Below are 21,045 nucleotides of genomic sequence, written 5' to 3' on the forward strand. Positions count from 1 at the left end.
GGAGACCTCAGGGCAATAGACTTCAAAGCTCTGGATTTCCATTTACTCCAAAGGAAAGCAAACAAGCGCCAGAATAAGTAAGAATCAGACCTTGAATCCCATTAGATTTGGCCCCCTCTGATGGAATTTCCACCCTTCTGTCATGCATTCTTCTGCTTCATTCTTCTAATTCAAATTCTTCAAGATCCTATGTGCTGGCGCACTTTTAGACCTCCCCCCACATCTGATCTTTCTTATCTGACTTTCATTTTGTGAACTAGCAGTTCACTATATTTCCTTTCTTATAGTTGAAACAAGGAGGCTCCAAGATATAGAAAGGCTAATCTCACAGTCCTCAAAAGTATATCTGTAACTCTCATTCTATTTCTGTACGTAATTCTATATTCAACACCTTTTTTTCTTTTTTTTTTTTTTGTTATATTTGTCTTTGATCCTGCTCAAGGCTCTCAGTCTGTTTTAGTTGGCTGTGAAGAGCCATGCCCATATGTAGCGTTAAGGCTGAAAGAAACTACAGAGCTGTAGCTAGAGTGGGGCTGGAAAGGGGCTGCCAAAGCAAACATAGGGCTGCCAAAAGAGTTCTCCTCTGAAGAATACTGTGTTTCTCAGCAGTGCCTGGCTCACAGCTCGAACCTAGGGTTAGGATTAGCACTAGCACTGAGAGAACAAGAAAGCCTGATGTGCAGCTGGGATGAGGCTGGCAAAGGGCTGGCAAAGAAGAAATAGGCCACCAAAAGAATTCTTCTCCCAGTAATATTAAGGCTCTGGACTAAGCCATGTAACGAGCCTTTGGCTCAGCCTAGACTTAGGGTTAGGGCTGGTGGAAAGGAAAAGCCCGAGTTCCAGTTGGAGTTGAGCTGCCAAAGGAAACAAAAGGGCTGCAAAAAGGATGTCCCCCTGAGGAATTGACAGTCCCGGGAAGTGCTGCTGTGTCTTTCCTAGGGCTCAGTTTAGGGTTAGGGTTAAACTTGGAAAAAAGCTCAGAGCTCCACTTGGAGTGAGGCTGGAAAGAAGCTGCCAATAGAGAATTAGTTTAGCCAAAAGGGGAATGTTTAGCCCCTGGAAGGGCTGGAGTGCCTTCTCAGGGCAAGGCTAGGATTAGGGTTGGAAGCATCCATTCCTGTCACTTATGTACACAATACTGTATTTTGTGCTTATCTGGCACATCAGTACCCGCCTTAAAGGAGGTAATATCCACATGGAAGAGAGGTATAACTCCAAGGAGAAGTTAACAAAGGTGGAAATTCACCTCGCAGTTCAGACTAGACTGCTCTGCCACAAAGGGAATGAAAGGGAAAGGTCTTGAACTTTCTGACACCCTGAGAAGGACAAGGCTTAAATTCACGTGCAGTAAATGGCAAGGGTGACAAAAAGGCCACAAGCAGGGCCAAGGCACGGAGACGCAGGCCACGGACCCTGTCAGCAGTCTGGCACGCCTTCGACCACCACAGTCGAGCCACTGTCGCTGCAGCCCCCGCAGCCCGCTTGGGCGCAGGCTGCCAAACCTGTCCTCCCTGCCATTTTAAACCCTGCGTCAGCAAGCAGAGCGACTGACAAAATGGAGGGGGAGAGCGCAGAGAAGAAGATGGATTGTTATACTCCATGGAGGTGAAGTTAACTTCGGGAGGCCGCGCTCGGGCATTTTCACACAGCTCGTGCCACCTGCTGGCAAGCGGGAGCAGCCGCCTCGCAGGCCGGGAGGCACGCAGGGCCCGCGGCCCGGGCCGGCCGCGCCGCCTCCGGGCAGGCGAGGCAGCGCTCCCTGACCGGCAGGGGCGGTCCGGGAGCCGGGCACCTCGCTCCCTACGTGAGTGCACCGCGGGCGCCGCGGTTAAAATCGCCAGGGGAGCTGCGACTCGGAGACGGCCATCCGCAGAGGCCGGGCCGGCCGGCTGCAGCTCGCCCGGCGGGGGGCGGCCGCTCCCCCCGCCCCGCCGCGGGTCGTGCGACCCGGCCGGCCCCCGAAATGGCGCTGCCAGGGGCTGCGCGGCGGCGGGTGAAATGGCTGCTGGGCGGCGCCGTCCGCCCTGCGGCGAGGAGGGCGGCTCACCTCCGCCTCCCGGCGGGAGCGGCAGCTGCACCGCCGGCAGCGCCTGAGCTACGGTCTGCGACGCGCAGACCCGCGTAAGGTAGAGCCCGGCTCGAGCGGGCTTCCAGAAGCTTCCCTGCCCTTATTAAAGATGGCTCCCGCGCCCATCGCGGAGAGCGCGGAGCGTCGCTTCACCCGGCCTCCTCGAGCCAATGGCGCTTGCGTGCCCCGGAGTCACGTGGGGTGAGCGAGCCAGTCACCGGGAGCGCCCGGAGCAGCCTGACGTCACTTCTGCTCCTGCGGCGTCGTTCCGTAGCTGCGCGTGCGGTGCTGGAGCGGGGCCGGGCGGGCAGGAGGAGGCCAGGCAGGTGCCCGGGGGCGGCCGGGGGGCGGCGGGCGCCGTGCTGGGGCGGGGGGGGGGGCCCCGACCGGCAACAGGGCCCGGGCCGAAAGCGAGTCAGGGCCCGCGGCCCGGCCCGGCCCAGGCCAGAGCTGGGCGCCTCCCTGCCCTGCCCTGCCCTGCCCTGGCCCGGCCCGGCCCGGCCCAGGCCAGAGCTGGGCGCTTCCCTGCCCCCTCAGGGGCCCTTGTCGCCCTGCCCGGGCTGGAATGGGTTTTCTCATGCTTCGGTGCAGCAGGAACTTCGCACTGTTTCCATGCTGCTGGGTTTGCCAGTTAATATGCTGGAATGTTGATGGTGGCTTGTTTTCTTTTTAACGCTCTGCTGCCGTTCATCCTTCTTCTTAGTCTAACGCTTGAAGTTGTCTTGCTTCAAATACCAGTTTGGGGAAAAAAAAAAAAAATTAAAGTCGCTGTAAATTCCTGCAAACTGCATTATCCCAGTGGAAGAGTGGGGTTTAGTGGCGGAAACAGGATGTGTCTCTGAAAGTACTTCCACTTAAAAAAAGCGAGATTTAATAACTGAGCTTCACAGCAAAGTGATTTTTTTTCTAGCAGCAGGGTTATTTTCTCACTTTCACCTCCTTGTGGTTAATGCTAGCTGTCCGATGCTCTGGGTGCTCGTTTCTCATGCATGTTTAAAGTTACCTTTATTTAAAATGCTCTTAAATTATATTGGACACTGTGCATGTAAGCTATGAACAGTTGTTTGAAAAAACGTATTGATAGTTGGGGTGTCTTGTGATATCAGAGGCTGTATATAGTCATAATTAAAGTATGTGTAACTACAAGGACTTGGGGGTTTTTATGTGTAACACGTGCACTATTTGTGGAAGTAAGCTAGCGGTTTTAATACTACCTATAGAATACACAGGCTCGTGCCTGCTTATGCTGTCGATTTGCCCATGAGTGACATCATTGTTCTCTAGTCAAAGCTGCACAAGATGACCTGAACTTGTGTTCTGGGCTGTGACCTTGACTGAATGCCGTGTCTATAAAGCTAATTAATTCTTCAAAGGATAGCTTAAAATGTCTCTAAAACTTTTTCCACCATGTATGTTATGTTATTTACTCATTTGGCTTTATACTTAGCTGACACTTATGGAAATTTGGAGCATCTTTTTGAACACCTATTTGGAGGGTAGAGTACTCCTGCAGTGTTATGTCTCAAAATGAAAGTTAGTTGCCAGAGCAGCTCAAACCTGAGTACATGAAGGGTCTTGATGTAATTTATATGTATGAAAAGTGGTTTGTCCTGTTTTCCGGTAAGTTGGGAGAGGGAAGTCTCTGATGGAGGTGGGAGACAAATATAGATAGAACAGAGTTAAACTGTGTATTCAAGACGGTTCTGGCTCTTACTACAGTACTCTAGTGATAACACCATTTCTATTACAGGTTGTAGTATAATTGAGAATAAGTAGTAAGGGTACCTTGTTGTCTGAAAACCACCTAACAAAATAGTAAAACATATTTTCTCGTGCACTTGCAGGAACACAGTGTATTAAATTATCTAAGCAACCATGCTGGCTGCAAGGCTAGTATGCCTGCGGGCATTATCATGCCAGGCTATCCGCCCCACCATTACTCAGGCTTCTCCAGCTGTGAGGAACTCCAATATAAAAGCATACAGGCTGTGGCAGCCTAATCAGGTAAGATAATTCTCTTTCTAATGGTTCTGACTGCTGATATTTTTAAGGGTTGAGTGTTTTGCCAAAAGAATCACTTTGCATGGAGTATCTGTTTTGAATTATCGCGAGCCTTCTGCTTGTTTGAGGTACCTGCTCTTAATTTTCTGAAGGAAGAGTGTTACTCAATCAAAAAACAGGGTTTTTTAAGAGCAATTGAAATAATATCTTCTGTTCCAATGACTATTTCCTCATTGAAATTACTGGAAAAAAGAACTTAAAGGAGGGAGCTGGTGATGGATAAGCCTTACTGTGTAAGGTGGGAGGAGCAGAAATTCTTGTCTGACCTCCTCCTAGCTCCCTGTTTCCGAGTACGAGTCTTAAATATAATATTAAGCTAAAAATTTTCTTTTCAAAGGCTTTAGTCCCAATATGTGTTTAGAGCTGTAGCCCAGGTTATCATGGGTCTTACTATCAAGTGTAAAAACTGGACTGTCTTTATTCTAAGACACTGTTTATTCTTCATTGAGAGAAGATGTTTCATTTTTGCTTTCTGCGCAGGTAACACAACTGTTAGGAGGCATTGCTCTTTTGTCATCATCTTGGTGAAAGTGCCAATGGCAAATTCTTCACCTCCTTTGTGTTTTCCTCTTAAGCATAGAAAACTGTTTTAAGCATCCTAACTTTGTAGGTGTGTTGGGGTTTTTTCGTGTGTGTGTGTTTTCTTGTTTTGTGTGGTTTGTTGGGGGTTTTTTTGTGGTGGTTTTATATCTGTGAGGAGAGCTGCATAATTACAGTGTTGGGCCTAGATTTTGTTAGATGCAAAACACAACAAAACTGAAGCACTATGGTAAACTTCCTGAATTTTATTGCTCTAATGGCTGATGATAGCAATGCTTGTAGATTTCAGCTTTTAGTGTTAAACAAACAGCTTTGAGTGAGCCCTTGGTTGCTCAGGTGCCTGTATAATAATTTAGAAATTCCTTGAAAAAAATGGTAAGGAAACTTGAGAAGTTGTTTCTGAACTTATATACAAGTTTATTCTGTGTTGCTCTTGCAGCTTACTAAGACTTTGAGCAGCATGATATATTTATTTGGAGCTTGACAGCCTTAAAAATCTTAAGTTTATAGGCCTTCATTCAAGGTTTGTTCTCTAAATCAAGGCTAGAGTTGAAAGCAAAGAACTTGTGCTGCTTTTCCAAATTTAGTGTCTGTAAAGTATAAGTATTGTGCAAGAATATTTTTTTACATAGAAGTGTTTACATAAAGAGTATTTTTACATAGAAAGCAAAATAATTTTTTTACAAAATAAAGAGTGTGTTTGTACATTTAAAAACAAAAAGTCTTACGGCCTTGTTTAGTACAGTGGGACTAGAGTAGAAGTGCAAACTGAAAACTTCAGCTTCTGAAATTCACTGAATTGGTTCTGTACTTCTAGAACATGTGGATGTTGCTCACAAAGCTTTCTAAACTTTAATGTTCAGTTGTTTTCCTTAAGCACAGCTGCTTCATGTGTTTGGGAGGTGAGCACAGATAAATAAGAGACTATGTAGCAATTTTACGTGTAGCAAGTAAATTGTTGAGAAATGTCTTCTATTTTATTTCATTGAATCTTTACGTTATTTCTGAATCTAACAGTGTTATGCCACCAGAGTAAGAACGGGTGTAAGGCGTGGAAAAATTGGCCAGGAAATTAAAGAAGCCGCATTTGAGCCATCTGCAGAAACGGCACTTAAAGGTAGAGTAGCTCTGCTTTAAATAGTGAGAATCTTTGAAGCTTAACTTAAGACTTCCTTGAATGAATTGGTTTCCTTCAAACCATTAAAGAGACTGAGAATGTTGTTTCATGTGTAAGTTTGCTTAGTGATGTCCCTCAAACAACTGGAGACAGTTTCTGTGCTTGTCTTTCCTTGTAAAGTTTAAAGCTGCAAATATGTTACAGTATAGCGAAATCTCCTGTTGTGTCTACTTCAAGCTGCTGTTGAGAACTGTGGAGTCAAAAATGGTTGTCTCTTAATGGAGACTTGGTTGTAGATATTAAAAAATATACTAACACTTGCATTGCTATATCTACTTTGCTTACTGTTTAAAGGAAGGATTTTTCTACAGCATGTACAGTTTGCAAAAATAAGTTTCTGGTGCTACGGTTAGGTAAGGCATTCGCTTACTGTGCCTGCTAGTACATCCAGTGTGGCTTGTAATTTCAGTGGATTACAAAGGGATTTTTTAGATAGCAGTGTTCAGTAGAACAGGCTTGTAAATGTGCTATAATAGCATTGAATTGACAGATGGAATACATGTAGATTAGCTAGATAGTGTCTTGGCTATAACACATTAGGAAAAAGTATAGCCTTAAAGAGACTTATACAACTGAAGGTATTTGATCTCACCTGCTCTTACTTTAGTTATAACAATATCTTATGATTGATATTTATATTTGTAGCAGTAATCTGATATGTAGCACACAGGCAGTATGTCTAAAAATCAGACAGTAGAAACATAGTAAATCGTATGTTGTTGCCCATGAGCTTTGGAAATGCCTTTTTGAACTGATTTGGATCTAATTGCTACCAAAGAGCTCTTGAAGGAGCAAGCATTAAGGGCAGATGAATGAGACGAAAGGACACTGGCTAGTTTTTCTCCTGGTTTATAGCAAGTTGGATGGTGAAATGGTACACTAAACCAGCTGACAGGTAAACTCTTCTGTTGGAGAACCTGTTAACTAGTTTTGTGTTGGAATTACTGTCACTGTAATGAAGGTCAGTAAACATAGCATGTTACTAGCTGGTCTCTTATTTCTTACTCTGTTTTATGAAGCTATATTGTATTGGTAGGCTGAATCTAGAGTTTTTCCACATGTAGCTTATTGAGAACTGGTAACGCAGTGACTTGAAGTTCAGTGGAGCTTTAAGAAAGAAGCCTAACATGGATCAGCTAGTGCAAATACAACGACACTCATGTGAGGATGTTATTAACTATCCAAGAAAAAGCATTCGTGAGAGTGTGGATTGTTTATTTTTTTTTCTTTATATAGCTGATCGCCTGGGGAAATTTATTGTTGCTGGAGGGGCTGCTGTTGGCCTGGGGGCCCTCTGTTACTATGGAATGGGCATGTCCAGTGAGATTGGAGCTATTGAAAGAGCTGTGTAAGTAAGATAGCTTACTGTTTTAAGTAAAGAGTGTATTAAGCGAATCTCCCTCCTCTTTATAGCCAACTCTTCTTTAGTGGGTATCACCCAGTGTACACACAGTTGTGGGGTTTTTTAAGCTTTGAACAGAAAGCTCTTGCCTCAGTGCAAGATGTTAAAGCGTATAACTGAAAGCAAAATTTAAATTACCCAAGCTTAAATGGATATTGACTTAAGTGAGTTCCTTTGTTTTGAAAATTCGAAATTCTTTTGTGAAGAGTATATAAATATGTCTTACAAGGTGTGGCACAGATAATTTATGAAGTGTAGTCTTCTGTAAAACGTATTGTTAAGGGTACTTTGCCTGGTGTTCCTGTGAGACCGTTCATTAAACTTTAACACGGTGTGTTGGAAAGAGAGTCTGCTTTGAACACGCTACTTATCTGGGCATAAGTCCTGCTCTAATAAATATGCTTTGCTTAAAAGTTTGATGTATTGCTTTTTGGCCAACAAAAACCTGGCTGTGATGGCAGAACCATATAGTTACTTAGACTTAAAAGGTGGTTAGTGATAAGCATGGGCTTGGGAGAAGAAATGAGTGCTGGAGATGTTTTGCTTTACTTACTCTGCATTTATATTTGGAAATGATGATCCACATTCACATTGGATGCTTGCTAGTTGTATCTATGAGAAGCTTTTCATTGGTACAGCTATCTGTAATTTTTTTTTTTCTCCATGAGCCTTGAAGTAATGGGTCAAAATTGTAAAATGGGAGAAAATGTGTGCACTATGTTTAAGTTCGGTGTTAGCTGGGAAAGCTTCCTGTCTGTAGTATGACCAAATCATACTGCAGAAACTCTCATTCACATCCAGGTCTGTTGCTGCTGTTAGAGCTCTCAAAATGACATTCGTGTCTTGTGATGTAAGATAATCATGTGCACTGTGACTCAGCAATTTGTGAGCTGCTCAGCAGGCTACTTACTGCCCAGTACACATTCTGTAGACATTTTTCCTTAAACCAGTTTGTTAGATATACACCATTCCCTTTTTTCCATAGTTGAAAAGCATTCATTATTCTGTTTCCCATGTATACTTCCTCCTTAGAATTGAACTATAATTAGCATTATTTTAATTTGCAGTGTTTCTAGAGAGTTATGTTACATTAGACCAGCAAGATTTGAAAGTTCATCTCCCTGTTGTAAGGTAAACTCATGGCAGAAGTTGCTAGACCATACCATTGTTATGAAACCTCCCTTATATCCATAGCTATGAATATATTTAACAGCTTGATTGTGTTTTTAGTTGGTCTTCATTCTGATACTGGTAATTGCACAGCTATGTATGACTGCTTCTTTTTCAGTATTTGGCCACAATATGTGAAAGACAGAATTCACTCTACTTACATGTACTTTGCGGGAAGCATTGGCTTGACGGCACTGTCTGCTGTAGCAGTAAGCAGATCTCCAGCACTCATGAGCCTTATGACAAGAGGCTCCTGGCTGGTAAGCTTCTGTTAAAAAAAATAAAAACATTTACTGAGAAAAGACCCCAGATGAGATGGTTGATATAAAAATGTGAAATATAGACTACTTGGTGAAAAGTAAGGCAAAACTTCACTTACACTAGTGTCCTTATCCATACAGACTACGTAAGTATCCTAATGATGTTTTGTGATTTAAGATTTGGTGATTCTAATTACATGCTGACATGTATGTTCTATACTTCTTTGGTAGTTTGTCAAAGATAAACTACATGAGCAAAAAAATGCTATGCTATCCTTACCAGCTATATGCAAGTAAGAACCTGATACAAATAGCCATCTGAGGCTAATGACACTATTTCTAATGCTTTCTAAAAATGGAAACTGAGGTCCCTATGTGTTCTTACTCCTCCCTGTGCTCTTCTGTATAGCTCTTTGAGAGCAGTTTCCTGTTTGCCAAGGCTGAAATGATACTGGTAGGCAAAACATCCAGGCAAACTGCTAACAAAAGGTGTCTGCTTAGTACATATTCAGTATGTTAAGTGGAGTGGAATGATAATAGTTAAATGCCAACACCTACATAATTTTAGGGAGATTAATTTAATAATGCATCCTTGGTGATAAACCAGAGTTGTACATTTCTGACCAGTTTGCTAGCTGCTGGGTGATTCTGCTTGGAATTATCAGTAAGAAGAGGCAATGAGATTTTAAAAAACATTGGTAGCGAAAGCCAGTGAACTGAGTATTGGCTTTGGGTGGAAAAATGTACAGGAAAAAAGTAAGGCTGACATTTCAGGTACCTTAATGAGGATTAGAGTAAGGGGCGGAACCATGTGTTTTCCTTCTCTTACCTTACACAGCTAAGAGATTGTTGCCATTTTACCGCTAAACTTCGATTCCTAGAAGACTGAGTGAAAGTAAAATGATCTCAATTTGCAAGCTAGGATCTGCAAAGATTTGACTGTAACCTTACAAGAGTAAAATTGACAAACGCTCCAGTTAGGGCTTAGGTTGCTCTTTTCAGAATTACACTGTTGACTTTTAGAGTAGGGGGTTAGAACAGAGACCGTATGTCCTAATGCTAACTTGAGCTCTGTAATGCTGTTTTTACAGGCAATAGGTGCAACTTTTGCAGCTATGATTGGTGCTGGCATGTTGGTCAGATCCATATCCTATGAAAATAGTCCAGCAGCTAAACATTTGGCTTGGATGATGCATTCAGGTATGTGGTTTTAGTGTTCATTATAGAGATGTCGGTGCTTCGGTGTGACCAGATTCTCACCTTAACAAAACTTTCACTTTAAGGTAAATTTTTACGTACTCCTGTAGGAGAGCTCGTATTTTTCAGAGACCAGTGAGAACTCCTGAATGTCAGGAAGATTTCTCAAGTACTCTTTTAACACAACTCTTAATATTTCTCATAATCTTCTAAAAGTCTTGCTCAAGTTAAACTTGAGATATATATATGCCACATTGGATAAAACTGATTGGTTTCATAGCTGCTTTGGATTCGTGACTGCTTTCTGCCACTATGACTTGTGTAAGCACTATTGCCTATGCTTAACCCTTCTGCAGCTGTACAGGGTAGGAAAGTGTTTGAAAACTTGACTAGAAAAAATGAGATTTTAGTATTAAACTGCAGCTTCTTGGATGCATGTTCCCATCGGGTATGTAAGCTGTGGGTACAGATCAGTTTCTCACTGATACCTACTTCAAATAACAATGGCTATCACTTTTCAAAACTGTTTTGGCAGAAACAATTTATGGTTCAGGAAAAACATGTAGATGTTAGGCATGGAAGTCGTATTTGCCTCTCAAGAGCTAACATTTCCACCAAGAAGAAATTGTGCTTATTTTAGTGATTGTTATTAAGTTAAACAACCTAATGTGATATTAATGGGCTAGATAGAGGTTTCATACAAGACTCTACCAAAAAGTTTAACTTACTTGCCTAACTAGTTATGTAGCAGAAATCTGTCCTGCTTTTCATTGTTGAGTGCTCTTATGGCTATTATGTAGTTGATTAGTCCATGCTAAGTATCTCTTACCAGCTCTGTTTTGAACAGATCAATGTGTTTGACTTTTGTTAGTCTTCCAAAGACCAGCTCCCTGAAGTATTCTCCAGAGCTAGATAAAGTAGGTCATGGAATTTAAGGTTGCCAATTTATTGTGCTCTGTGCTGGTTTTGGCTGGGATAGAGTTAATTTTCATCATAGTATTTAGTTGCCAGCTGGGGTTAAACCACTACAGCTCCCTTCTAGATAGGTGCACAATCAAGTGTATTGGTATTTTGTCACATAAGTAGATCAGTTTGAGCCATGTTATTTGACTGGAGGAAAAAAAAAATTTTGGCAGGTGGTGTTTTTACCAGAACTGTTCCAAATCTTACAGGTGGTGTTTTGTTTTCCTTTGGCTAGGTGTCATGGGTGCAGTGGTGGCTCCTCTAGCCTTCTTGGGTGGTCCTTTGCTGATCAGAGCTGCTTGGTATACCGCTGGAATCGTTGGAGGGCTCTCGACTGTGGCCATGTGTGCTCCAAGTGAAAAATTTCTGAACATGGGAGGACCACTTGGAATAGGCTTAGGCTTTGTTCTCGCCTCTTCAATTGGTAAAATACTGTTTTAATACTGTCAGACAAAGTAGGTTATAAACTTAAGCTGCTAAGATGCAGCTTGCGTTTAATTGCAGGCTTGTCTGTCCAGTTAAGATTTGCCTTAAAAAGCCCTTGCAACTCTAGCACAGCAGAAAATACTCTTAAACTTGTTCTTGAAAACAAACATGAATTTCCAGTACTGGCAAGTGTTAATTGGACAAATGGCCAATAGTGGTGGCTTGTATTTTTAGTTAGTGACTAGGGAAGACAATAAACATCTTAGTTCTCAATCCGCTTGTTCTTCTCCCTTACATGTTTCTAGGCATTGTTGTAGTCCTAGGGACAGAAGTACTTTCACATGAAGAAAAGTACACATGATTCCCTAGAGTGTTCAAAATTACTGGATCAGATTGTATATGTGACATCTTCAGCTTGTGTATTAAAGCTCTTGGTATCAAAAATGCACCACAAGTTGAGAATTGAATACTCACTGAAAAACATGTGCTACAGTAACTGAAATTTGACCCAACTCAGAGTAGGAGATGCACATAGTAGCTTTTTTTAACACTATTGTACATTCCTCTCCAGGATCCATGTTCTTGCCTCCTACTTCTGCTTTTGGTGCTGGCTTATATTCAGTAGCCGTTTATGGTGGATTGGTACTCTTCGGCATGTTCCTTCTCTATGATACGCAGCATGTTATCAAGCGTGCAGAAACTATTCCATATTATGGAGTAACAAAATATGATCCAATCAATGCGTAAGTATTCTGTGTTAACACAGCTGATCTCGGTGTCTGTGTAATAATTTACTTCAAGCTATATTGAAGTATGCTTTAAAAACAGCCAGACCTTTTGTTTACTGTTCAAAAGTGTATTGCTGTTAAATGTGAAGAATCACAGGGTTTAAAAATACAATGTGAAAATAGCTAGTGGAGCTAAAACTGAAATTATCTGCCTGAAATGAGAGAAACAGGATTGCACGTGTGGTGTCACGTGCTTCCAGCAGTACTTTCTAAAAAGTATTTTTGTTTTCTAAAGCATTGGTGGGAGAATTTATAGCTGCTTTCTGAAAATACCTGTCAGTATCAGCTGAGACAAAAAATGTTAACTCTTTCATAGTCACTTAATATTCACTAGTCTTTATCACTAAATAAAAAAGCTTCAACAGTGTGGTAGATAGGGAAAGAAGGATTAACTGACTCTCAGTAAAGACCAAGTCTGATTAACAAGTAACTTGCTTGTAAATGTTGTCTGTGATCTTAAGTAAATTGTTTACCTTCTTGATTCTGGTTTCTTACAGTTAAAATAGAATAATACTGACCACCTCTAAAATTCTTGGAGATAAACAGATAAAAGTACAGCATAAAAGCAGAGGGCTACTGTATGAGAACAGCATACTGTCTGTTATGACTTCTGTAAATAGTTCCTGCTGGCAGAGATGGTGTCACAAAAATACAGGGGTTTTTTGACATACCAAGCACTGAGGACAGTCATAGTTGGGTTTTGTTACAAGTGCTTCATGAAGGCTTTTAAAAATGAAGTATAATAGTGTGAAATGCCAAATAAGACTCTTTCTGTTCAACAGTACTAACTTCGATTTCCTGTTTCCTAGGTGCATGGGTATCTACACAGATACACTGAACATCTTCATTCGGGTGGCCACTATGCTGGCAGGTGGTGGAGGTGGCAGGAGAAAGTAAACCTAGACTCCTGTTTGCAGCTGTCTGACAGTCTAACTAGTGCACATTTGAAGTAAAAATTCATGGTTACAAGAAGTTTTGCTGCAAGTCAGAAGTTTAAAGGATATCAGCATATTGTTTCAGTGCAATGTGATTCAGATTTCATAGTTTTTCTTCAAATGCTTTCCAGCTCTGTGTTTAAAATAGCGTTAACTGCTTCTGATTGTATATTATTTGAGGAAAGTAAATTATTTTTAATATATGGGTAAAATAGTCTATCTGCTTTTGAATGGGTTTGACAGCATTTCAGCTCTTTCTTTTTTTACTGTTACTTCATAGTAGAGGAAGTAATTTCTAAACTGGTATCCCATATGCAGATAGGGACACAAGCTACTTCATGAAATGCTGTTGAGATGCATCAGTTTTCAGTTAAGGTTGCATAAATGATATTTTAGTGACACGTTAAGAAGAACTGAACAAATCGGATATGGCACTAAATGCAGTAATGACTTCTACCTGGACAGAAATTTCAGAAAGATTTAAGCAATTGTCAGAAATGCATTGGATTTGACAGGTGAGGTGACCAAAAAGTATAAAGGGGACAAGATGAGGAAACTATGCAGCATTTGTTCCGTATGAACTTCAGTCTCTTTCTGGAGTGCACATGAAAACTCCTTGCTTCAGTGTTGACTGGATGTAATAGCTAGGTTCTTTCAATACTAGGCTTATCAAACTGTTGAATAGCTATAGACATGTGTCTGTCTTCCAGTGACTAAGTTTCAGTATTGCAGATGAAGCCCCGTTCTTCAGAAGAGCTCCTAGTGCTCACCTCTTAAAAGCTTGTACAGTTGGCACAGAAAGAAGGAATTGAGGATGGCCTGCTGTAAACCTAAGTATCATAAATTTACCATACTGTTGTATGCTTTAGTCTGTTTCTAACTGTTCTCCAGATTGGTATGTTTTAGCTTGGTCTAAAAGAAATGTTCACTATCAGTGAAATTGATTTAACATTAAGAAATTTGTACTTCCCAAACTCTATTGTTATATGTTGGAATAAAAGGTGAGTTCTTGGGCACAAGGAAGTTTTGAGCTAATGTCAACAACTCAAACTTTCAATTTCTGGTAAATATGCTATGTTTATGTATTGACTTATGGAACAATAAAATTCTAGCCTCACAAGTTGACTACTCTCATTTTCCCTGTGTTAACAGAAATATTTTTTTGGCTACAGTTTCCTTTGTAAGAGAGTGTGTATTCCTCTGTAAAAAAAAAAACCTGCAAAGATGCTAGCCAGTGAAACTGGAAATAATCTTTTTGGGGGTGTTTCCCAGATGGAAGATCCTTATCTACACTTGCTTCAAGTGGTTCTGTTAGTGTAACGTGTTGGCTACTGACTACAGCCAGTGCTGCTTTTATGTCTGTCGTGCTGTGGTATTTTTAGTCTCTTCAATCATAGGGAAGAAACTGGATTGTGAAGAGCCTTGTTGCAACTCCTTTGTGCCTAATGATTATACAGCACAGTCTAGTTCCTGGCACTATTACAGCTGAAGGAAAATCTAGTACGTAGATGGAAGATGTCTCTGGGTCATGTCAAGTGTAAGTAGCCTGTTTAGAGGGGTTTAACTTTCTAAGCAATTTCATATGCTTAATCAATTTCTGCATACTGCTGTAGCTGAACACAGCAGTGTGCTTGCCCTCAAATTCTGAAATCTACAGGGAGCTGTCTTGCAACAAAATTCTAGTATTTGTGCCTATAATAAAGGAATTTTGCCCAACTTTTCTTTTTGTCTAGATTCTGAGGACAAAGTTTTAGAGGTTGGCTATGAACCAAGAGAGGGATCCTGGATTGCTTGAAACAGTAAGGTGTAGAACACAACACCCTGCAGGAAGCTTTAATAACCTTTTAAGAAAAAACAGGCAAAATAGTGCCTGAGGAAGCATGAGCATTCATTTGTGCTCAGTCTTCTGAAAAGATGTGGCTTGACTCCTGTGGATGAGATTATATCAGTAGGAAAATAATCTGTTAGTGCTATCCAGTGTGTGTCTCCAAAAAGAGGAAAACAAGATTAAGAATTGTTTCTTTAAATTTGAAGTCCTAAGTGAAGCGTTAAGATTTATCTTAATTAAGATGGCTCTAATTTGGGGAGGGTTGAAAATCTAAAATGTGGTAGTTTGATAGGCATAAGAGCAGGTGCCCCTTTTTTCAGGGAGAGCATTGTCTGAGAGCTTGTGCTGGCTTACTGTCAGGCTACTCTTGGAATGTAAACAGACAACTTGAAAACTTTCTAGAACTAAAAAATTGTTTAGATTTATCAATAGAACTTATTAGGGTGATGTTACTGTAAGTAATTTATTTTGGGGTTTTATTTCCTCAATTGAAGAGGCCTAATTGTAAAACTTGAGAGATTCTTTTAAGTAGGTACTAGGGTCCATTACATATGTCTTGCTCAGCAGCTTTGAGACCAAATACAGCTGAGGAGGAACATTTTTGGTTTGTGTCCTCCTAAACACTGAATACTTTCAGAAGGAAATTAGGTGCTTTATATCCTAAATTTCAGATCTGTAAAAGCTGATCAACCCTGTGGTTAGACCCTCTAATTCTTAATGCCCTGTTTCATGCATTTCTGTAAACTAGGAAGGGAAAATGGTTGTTATTAGGAGGGTATAAACTCATAGAAATCCAAAACTAGCTGAGGAGTAAAGCTTTTTTTTTTTTCTCCCTTGAATAAGGAATGTTACTTTAATTTATTTTGCTGACTGTATTTTGCCCTCTCCTTAGGGGGCTCTTGTTCACCATGTTTTTGACAATTGGTTATAAGAGGCTCTTTTTCCTCTTTTGATTCATTGTTGGGTCAGGTTGAAGAGGGTTATACATAACTCAATTCCCTTACTGACTTTTAGTAAAGACACTTACTACAGAATTTTGCTGGGTGTTTTTAAATAACTACTTTTAAAGGGAGTGAGAGAAATCAGTCACAAAAGCAAGATCAGATTTTTCATGGTTTCTTCTTTCAAGTAAATAAACTTGTAGTTAAGGAAAACACAATTTTCATGTTTTCAAGTGAGATTTAAGAAGTTTAGTATTGTTTAGTGTGAAGAAGCTTAAGCAGCCACTTAACTGACAAGAAATAGAGGAGAAATATGTATTTCTGTGTAAGCATAGCAGGGGAAAAAAAAGGGAATAAGTTTCATTAGCCAGAAACAGGATCCTATTAGAATAATGATAAAACAGGGTAGAACCCAGGAACACAGTTCCAGGGGGAAAATTTCAAAATTTGCCACAGGTGTTAATGGGGCTTGTGGTTAGTTCTCTTAAAGTCCTCAAGTCAGTGTTGGATCTCATGCTATAGTGCAGTGGTTACTGGGAGCAATATTTTGGTAGAAATTATGCAGGAGATTGGGCTGGACGGTCAAGTTGCAGCCTTTTTTAGGCTTGAGATATCAAAGTCTGTTTAGTAATTACACAGTAGTGGCACTTGAGAGTCTTATTTCCTCGGTCAACTGAAGCAAGTCTGTCACTTGGACAATAGTTGCATCCATGAATTACAAGGGAAGAAAGTGGGGGTGAGGTGGAAAAGGTTTTCTGGGTTTTGTTTTGTTTGTTTTACAGTAAAATTGAGAATCTACAGTTTGGCTGCAGTGAATTCAAACACATTGGTCACTCATAAAGGTGGACAGGTGTGTGCCATGTTTCCACATTGGTTAGTCAGGTAGTCCAAGGCAGCAAGAATTGCTTCAAGAGCAATGTGGTTGATATCTTGCCTGTGTGCCCCTTTCATACCGGAGTGTGTGTTTTGGTGGCATCTAACTGGGGCAGTGGGGCAGATGTGGGTGTTGGGTGGGAGAAGTACTTTCCTTGGCAGAGAGTGTGTAAGTACAATAGAGACAAAGAGCTCCACCAAAAAAATGCCAGCTGAAAGTGTAGTATTTCCAGGACACACAGGGATTAAAAAGCTAAGAGCTACTTCCTCCTCAGGTTCTACCTGTAGTTCAGGGAATTAGCTAAAATTCAGTATAAATGCCATGTAAGATAGTGGGAGAAGTGGAAAGGCAGAAAGTGTTCTTAAGCAAACTGGAAATGGAGGACTAGAAGCAATGAACTAGGGTCATCTTCAGGCTCGCCCTGAAGAAGGAAAAGTCTTTAACAAATGAAGAATATACAAAATTGCAAGACAGAAGTGTGTCAGGTGAACGCTTGGAGACAGGAGATGAATGAAAACACAGATTACTATGTAGCCTGCTAACCTGTGACTTTAGAGTCTGTCAGCTGGAAGTTTGAGTCATTTGTACAATAGTCTCCTTTAAGGCATTAATTTTATGAAGGGAGCAGCAAATGTTGTATTATGTCTTAGCAACTGCTTTTTTTCAACTGCAGTTTCCCAGGCTGAGTTGGGGCCTGGGAAGGAATTGGAGTGCAGAGGTAAGTATTTCTGAATCATCCAGGAGAATAAGGGAATGCATCCTTAGATTTGCATTACTAATACTTAAGTTCAAAAGCCACAAAGGAGGTCTTTTGAAATCTTGAAAAAAGTAGTTTGAGTTCTTATTGTTAAATTAAGGTATGCTCCAGAGTGTCTTTTTGCACTTGCCAGAAAGAAACTAGGTAAAATCTTAAAATTGCAGTCTTCATAGAGTCATTATTTCTGGAGGTGGTAATGCTAACATAAGATTCATTAATATTTAGTTAAAAGCTTATGCAATTCTAAGAAGAATCTACATTTGGTATATGAGAATTTTTTCTAACCAGGTTGAAGCAGCTGCTTGTGGCATAAGGAAAATAAAACAGTTGGAGTAAATCATCTTGTTAAATTTAGAGATAAATTAAATTAACTTTTGAGCTGTGAGAAGACAGGGAGCATTAAGAACTTTCATACAAAGTTAATTTAATTCAACCTAGACTAGTTAACGGTGAACCAATGTAGTTCTCTGGGAGTATGTGCTGGTGTTGTGGTTTAACCCCAGCCAGCAACTAAGCACGACACAGCCGCTCCCCGAGTGGGATGGGGGAGAAAATCAGGAAAAGAAGTAAAACTCATGGGTTGAGATAAGAATGGTTTAATAGAACAGAAAAGAAGACACTAATAATGATAATACTAATAAAATTACAACAGCAGTAATAAAAGGATTAGAATGTACAAATGATGCGCAGTGCAATTGCTCACCACCCGCCGACCGACACCCAGCTAGTCCCTGAGCGGCGATTCCCCGCCCCCACTTCCCAGTTCCTATACTGGATGGGACGTCCCATGGTATGGAATACCCTCTTGGCCAGTTTGGGTCAGCTGCCCTGGCTGTGTCCTGTGCCAGCTTCTTGTGCCCCTCCAGCTTTCTCGCTGGCTGGGCATGAGAAGCTGAAAAATGCTTGACATTAGTCTAAACACTACTGAGCAACAACAGAAAACATCAGTGTTATCAACATTCTTCTCATACTGAACTCAAAACATAGCACTGTACCAGCTACTAGGAAGACAGTTAACTCTATCCCAGCTGAAACCAGGACAGCTGGCCTCTGTTTTCAAAGGGGAAGGCTATGTGGTTTAGAAACTGCAGGCTGTACTTGTACTCACAATATTAGAGGCAGTAATGACAGCGTCTGGGATATAGTAACTAGCAAAGACCAAAATGAAGAGCAAGACTGAGATTGTAATTTCTCCTAGCAGTTTATGGTGAGTTCATAATCACTTAGGAGACAGTCCTGGTGCAGGGTTTAAGACATCTTTCACAGAGCTTTTGCAGCAAGTGTCCTGACATTCCTCAGTTTGTGCCCTGCAGAGCTGGCGGCTGTGCCCCTGAGTCTCGTGTGTGGTCTCTAAGCTCTGCGTGTTCACTCTGCTGTCTCTTCACAGGTCACTCTTCTGGATAGCCTTGGTCTATTAAGGTGGGGCTTATAGCTGTATCTATTTTGCTTGTTTTTAACTTTCCTCCTGCAGGCAATGCGGTGAAGATGGAATAACAGATGTGTCCCCTTTCCCCCAGTTTCTTATGTGATTTCTCTTCTCCCTCTGGCCTTTCAAGGCCTTAGATGTGATGAGGGCCAGTTTATCTGAGAGCTGTTAGACATCTAAACAGAGAGCGTACTGAAACAAGGCAAGGCTTCAGTCCAACAATATTTACATTGGATGCAGTGCTAAGTGTGCTATGTATGAGGGAAATCTTTTCTTCTTTTGATAGTCCGGTCCTTTGTTTCAAGCAAGATGTGATTTAGGAAACTTGTTTTTGACAGCTGATCTGCCAGAGCTTACACCTCTGTGATGGAGTAATGAGAGGAGCTGTGTAACCTTCTCGTGACAGAAGCAGATATGTTCCTGTTGCATGTCACCTTTTCCCCCCAGAGTGGGGAAAAACACAGGTGCCTAAACAGGGAGGGTTATCCCTCTTGCCATTTACTATGGCTCTAAAAGATTTGTCCTTTCACTCTCAGCTGCTGCTTCTTGAGAAAGCTCTTTTGCTTTCTTTTTCCTTCTTTCAGAAAGATGATAGAAGAATACAAGACGCTATTGGGTCTTTCCTACAAAATAACTAGTCTGGTTGCCCAATGCTTAGTTCCAGAAAACTTAGTATGAGGAAGTGGGTACAATGACAAATGTCTGGGCAGGCATCTCACTCTTCTTTTTACTGAATAGATAAGGCATTTAATTCAGCTGGCAAGCCTCCAAAGCAGAAAATATTGTGCAGCTGTCAGCCTAGAGGGCGTCTGGAAAGATTTTGTGATTGATCTCTTTCTTAGAAACGTAGATAAACCCTGTCTATACTTACCTGACAGGAGGTGGTTTCAGGGATAACAGAGGGAGTTTGTTCTTCTGAGTGGGTATAAATGCTGTTACTTGGCCACCGTGGCCTCTTCCTTGTCCTTCTGTACATTGTGGATATGCTGATCATTTAACACAACCAAAATAAGTTGGTAATATGAAGTCCAGAACTTGAACTAAGGTTTTTAGAGGCTAAGGCTGTCTGCATTTCTATAATGGTATGAGTTTCAACTATTCTTCCTGCCAGCTCCGACAGAGATATTTGTCTGAGGAGAATGTTCCGTCGTTTGATTTACTGTTGACTACTTGTGTCAGCTTGCGTGAGCTAAAATCCCATGATCCAGTTCACTGGGCACCATTTCAATGCAATGAACACAGTCTGTCCCCTAAAGCATTTATCGTCACCTCAGTTGTATTTATGTGAGTAGGAAGGAGTGGAAGAACAAACATGTATTCATCATTCATCAACAATGGTTTTACTTTTAGCTAGAAATTTGATGGGATAGGAGAACTCTGCTGAAGCTTTTATTAAGAGCCCAAGTTTTGTCTGAATCTGTCTCTGTAAGAGACATAAATGATAGGAGAGTAAGATTTTTGCATTTCAGCTCAGCTTGTATTTCTTCTCAGTCCCTTGGGGCTCAAATAGAATTTGTAAACATATCTGGAACTTTGTTTCCTTACGTTGTCTTGGGCGGGGGAGGAATCTGATAAGTTACTCTTGCTCTTGTAAGTTCTTCAGAAATCCTGAAGAGATGTATTGCTTTAAGAAATGCAGTTGTTCTTGTTTGGTTTTGCAGTTTGGGCTTTTTGGGGTTTTTTTGTGGCATCATTTTTCTTAGAAAAGATGGTGACAGATGAGGATGTATTGTGCTGCTTAGGAGGAAAAAATGATCCTCATCTCTGGATGGATCATCACTGCAGTCAGGAATAAGGTGAATTGGTAGTGATGGTAGATGCGTAACATCCTGTGTCCAGTCTAGGTAGGGTGGTGCAGTGATTTTAGGCTTGCACTCAGCAAATGAAGATGTATAAGTCAAAAGCCATTACCTTGATACAAGTGAATTATTGTGCCTTTGCTATCTCACCAGCATAGTGGTGGTGAGTTAATGTCTAGGAAGAAGTCTGGTACTTCCGTAGATACCTAGACCACTGTACAACTTAGAAAAACGTATAACTAGTATTTTTCATGGAAGTTACACTTAATCTTGGATTTTCCAGTTAAATATTTAATTCTATTTTTTTCCCTGATAGTGGTCAGAAGCTTACCCTCCCCCCTCTCCCACCCCAGGCAATTTCCTTGTTGGCCGACTCAGTTTCCAAGAAGATGATGTTTTCATGCTATTTCTCTAAATGAGATCGTGGTAATTA

At 41.1% G+C, this 21,045-nt stretch overlaps 1 protein-coding gene across 5 annotated transcripts; it reads left to right on the plus strand.

The window, feature by feature from the left end:
• The first annotated feature begins 11 nt into the window (after positions 1 to 11).
• Positions 12 to 14,107, plus strand: GHITM (growth hormone inducible transmembrane protein). Of its 5 annotated transcripts, none has more exons than XM_030030093.2 (9): positions 12 to 73; positions 3,913 to 4,072; positions 5,687 to 5,786; positions 7,083 to 7,194; positions 8,537 to 8,678; positions 9,770 to 9,878; positions 11,074 to 11,262; positions 11,836 to 12,007; positions 12,862 to 14,107. In XM_030030093.2, exons 2-9 carry the CDS (start codon positions 3,944 to 3,946, stop codon positions 12,947 to 12,949), a joined length of 1,041 nt encoding a protein of 346 aa, XP_029885953.1. In that variant the 5' UTR covers positions 12 to 73; positions 3,913 to 3,943; the 3' UTR covers positions 12,950 to 14,107. The 5 variants fall into 5 exon arrangements, with proteins under 5 accessions (XP_029885953.1, XP_029885950.1, XP_029885951.1 ...); XM_030030090.2 differs by lacking the exon at positions 12 to 73 and adding an exon at positions 2,281 to 2,394; XM_030030091.2 differs by lacking the exon at positions 12 to 73 and adding an exon at positions 2,284 to 2,390.
• Positions 14,108 to 21,045: the final 6,938 nt, after the last annotated feature.

This window comes from Aquila chrysaetos, chromosome 11 (genome assembly GCF_900496995.4).
Source record: "Aquila chrysaetos chrysaetos chromosome 11, bAquChr1.4, whole genome shotgun sequence".
In the NCBI taxonomy this organism is placed as follows: domain Eukaryota; kingdom Metazoa; phylum Chordata; class Aves; order Accipitriformes; family Accipitridae; genus Aquila; species Aquila chrysaetos.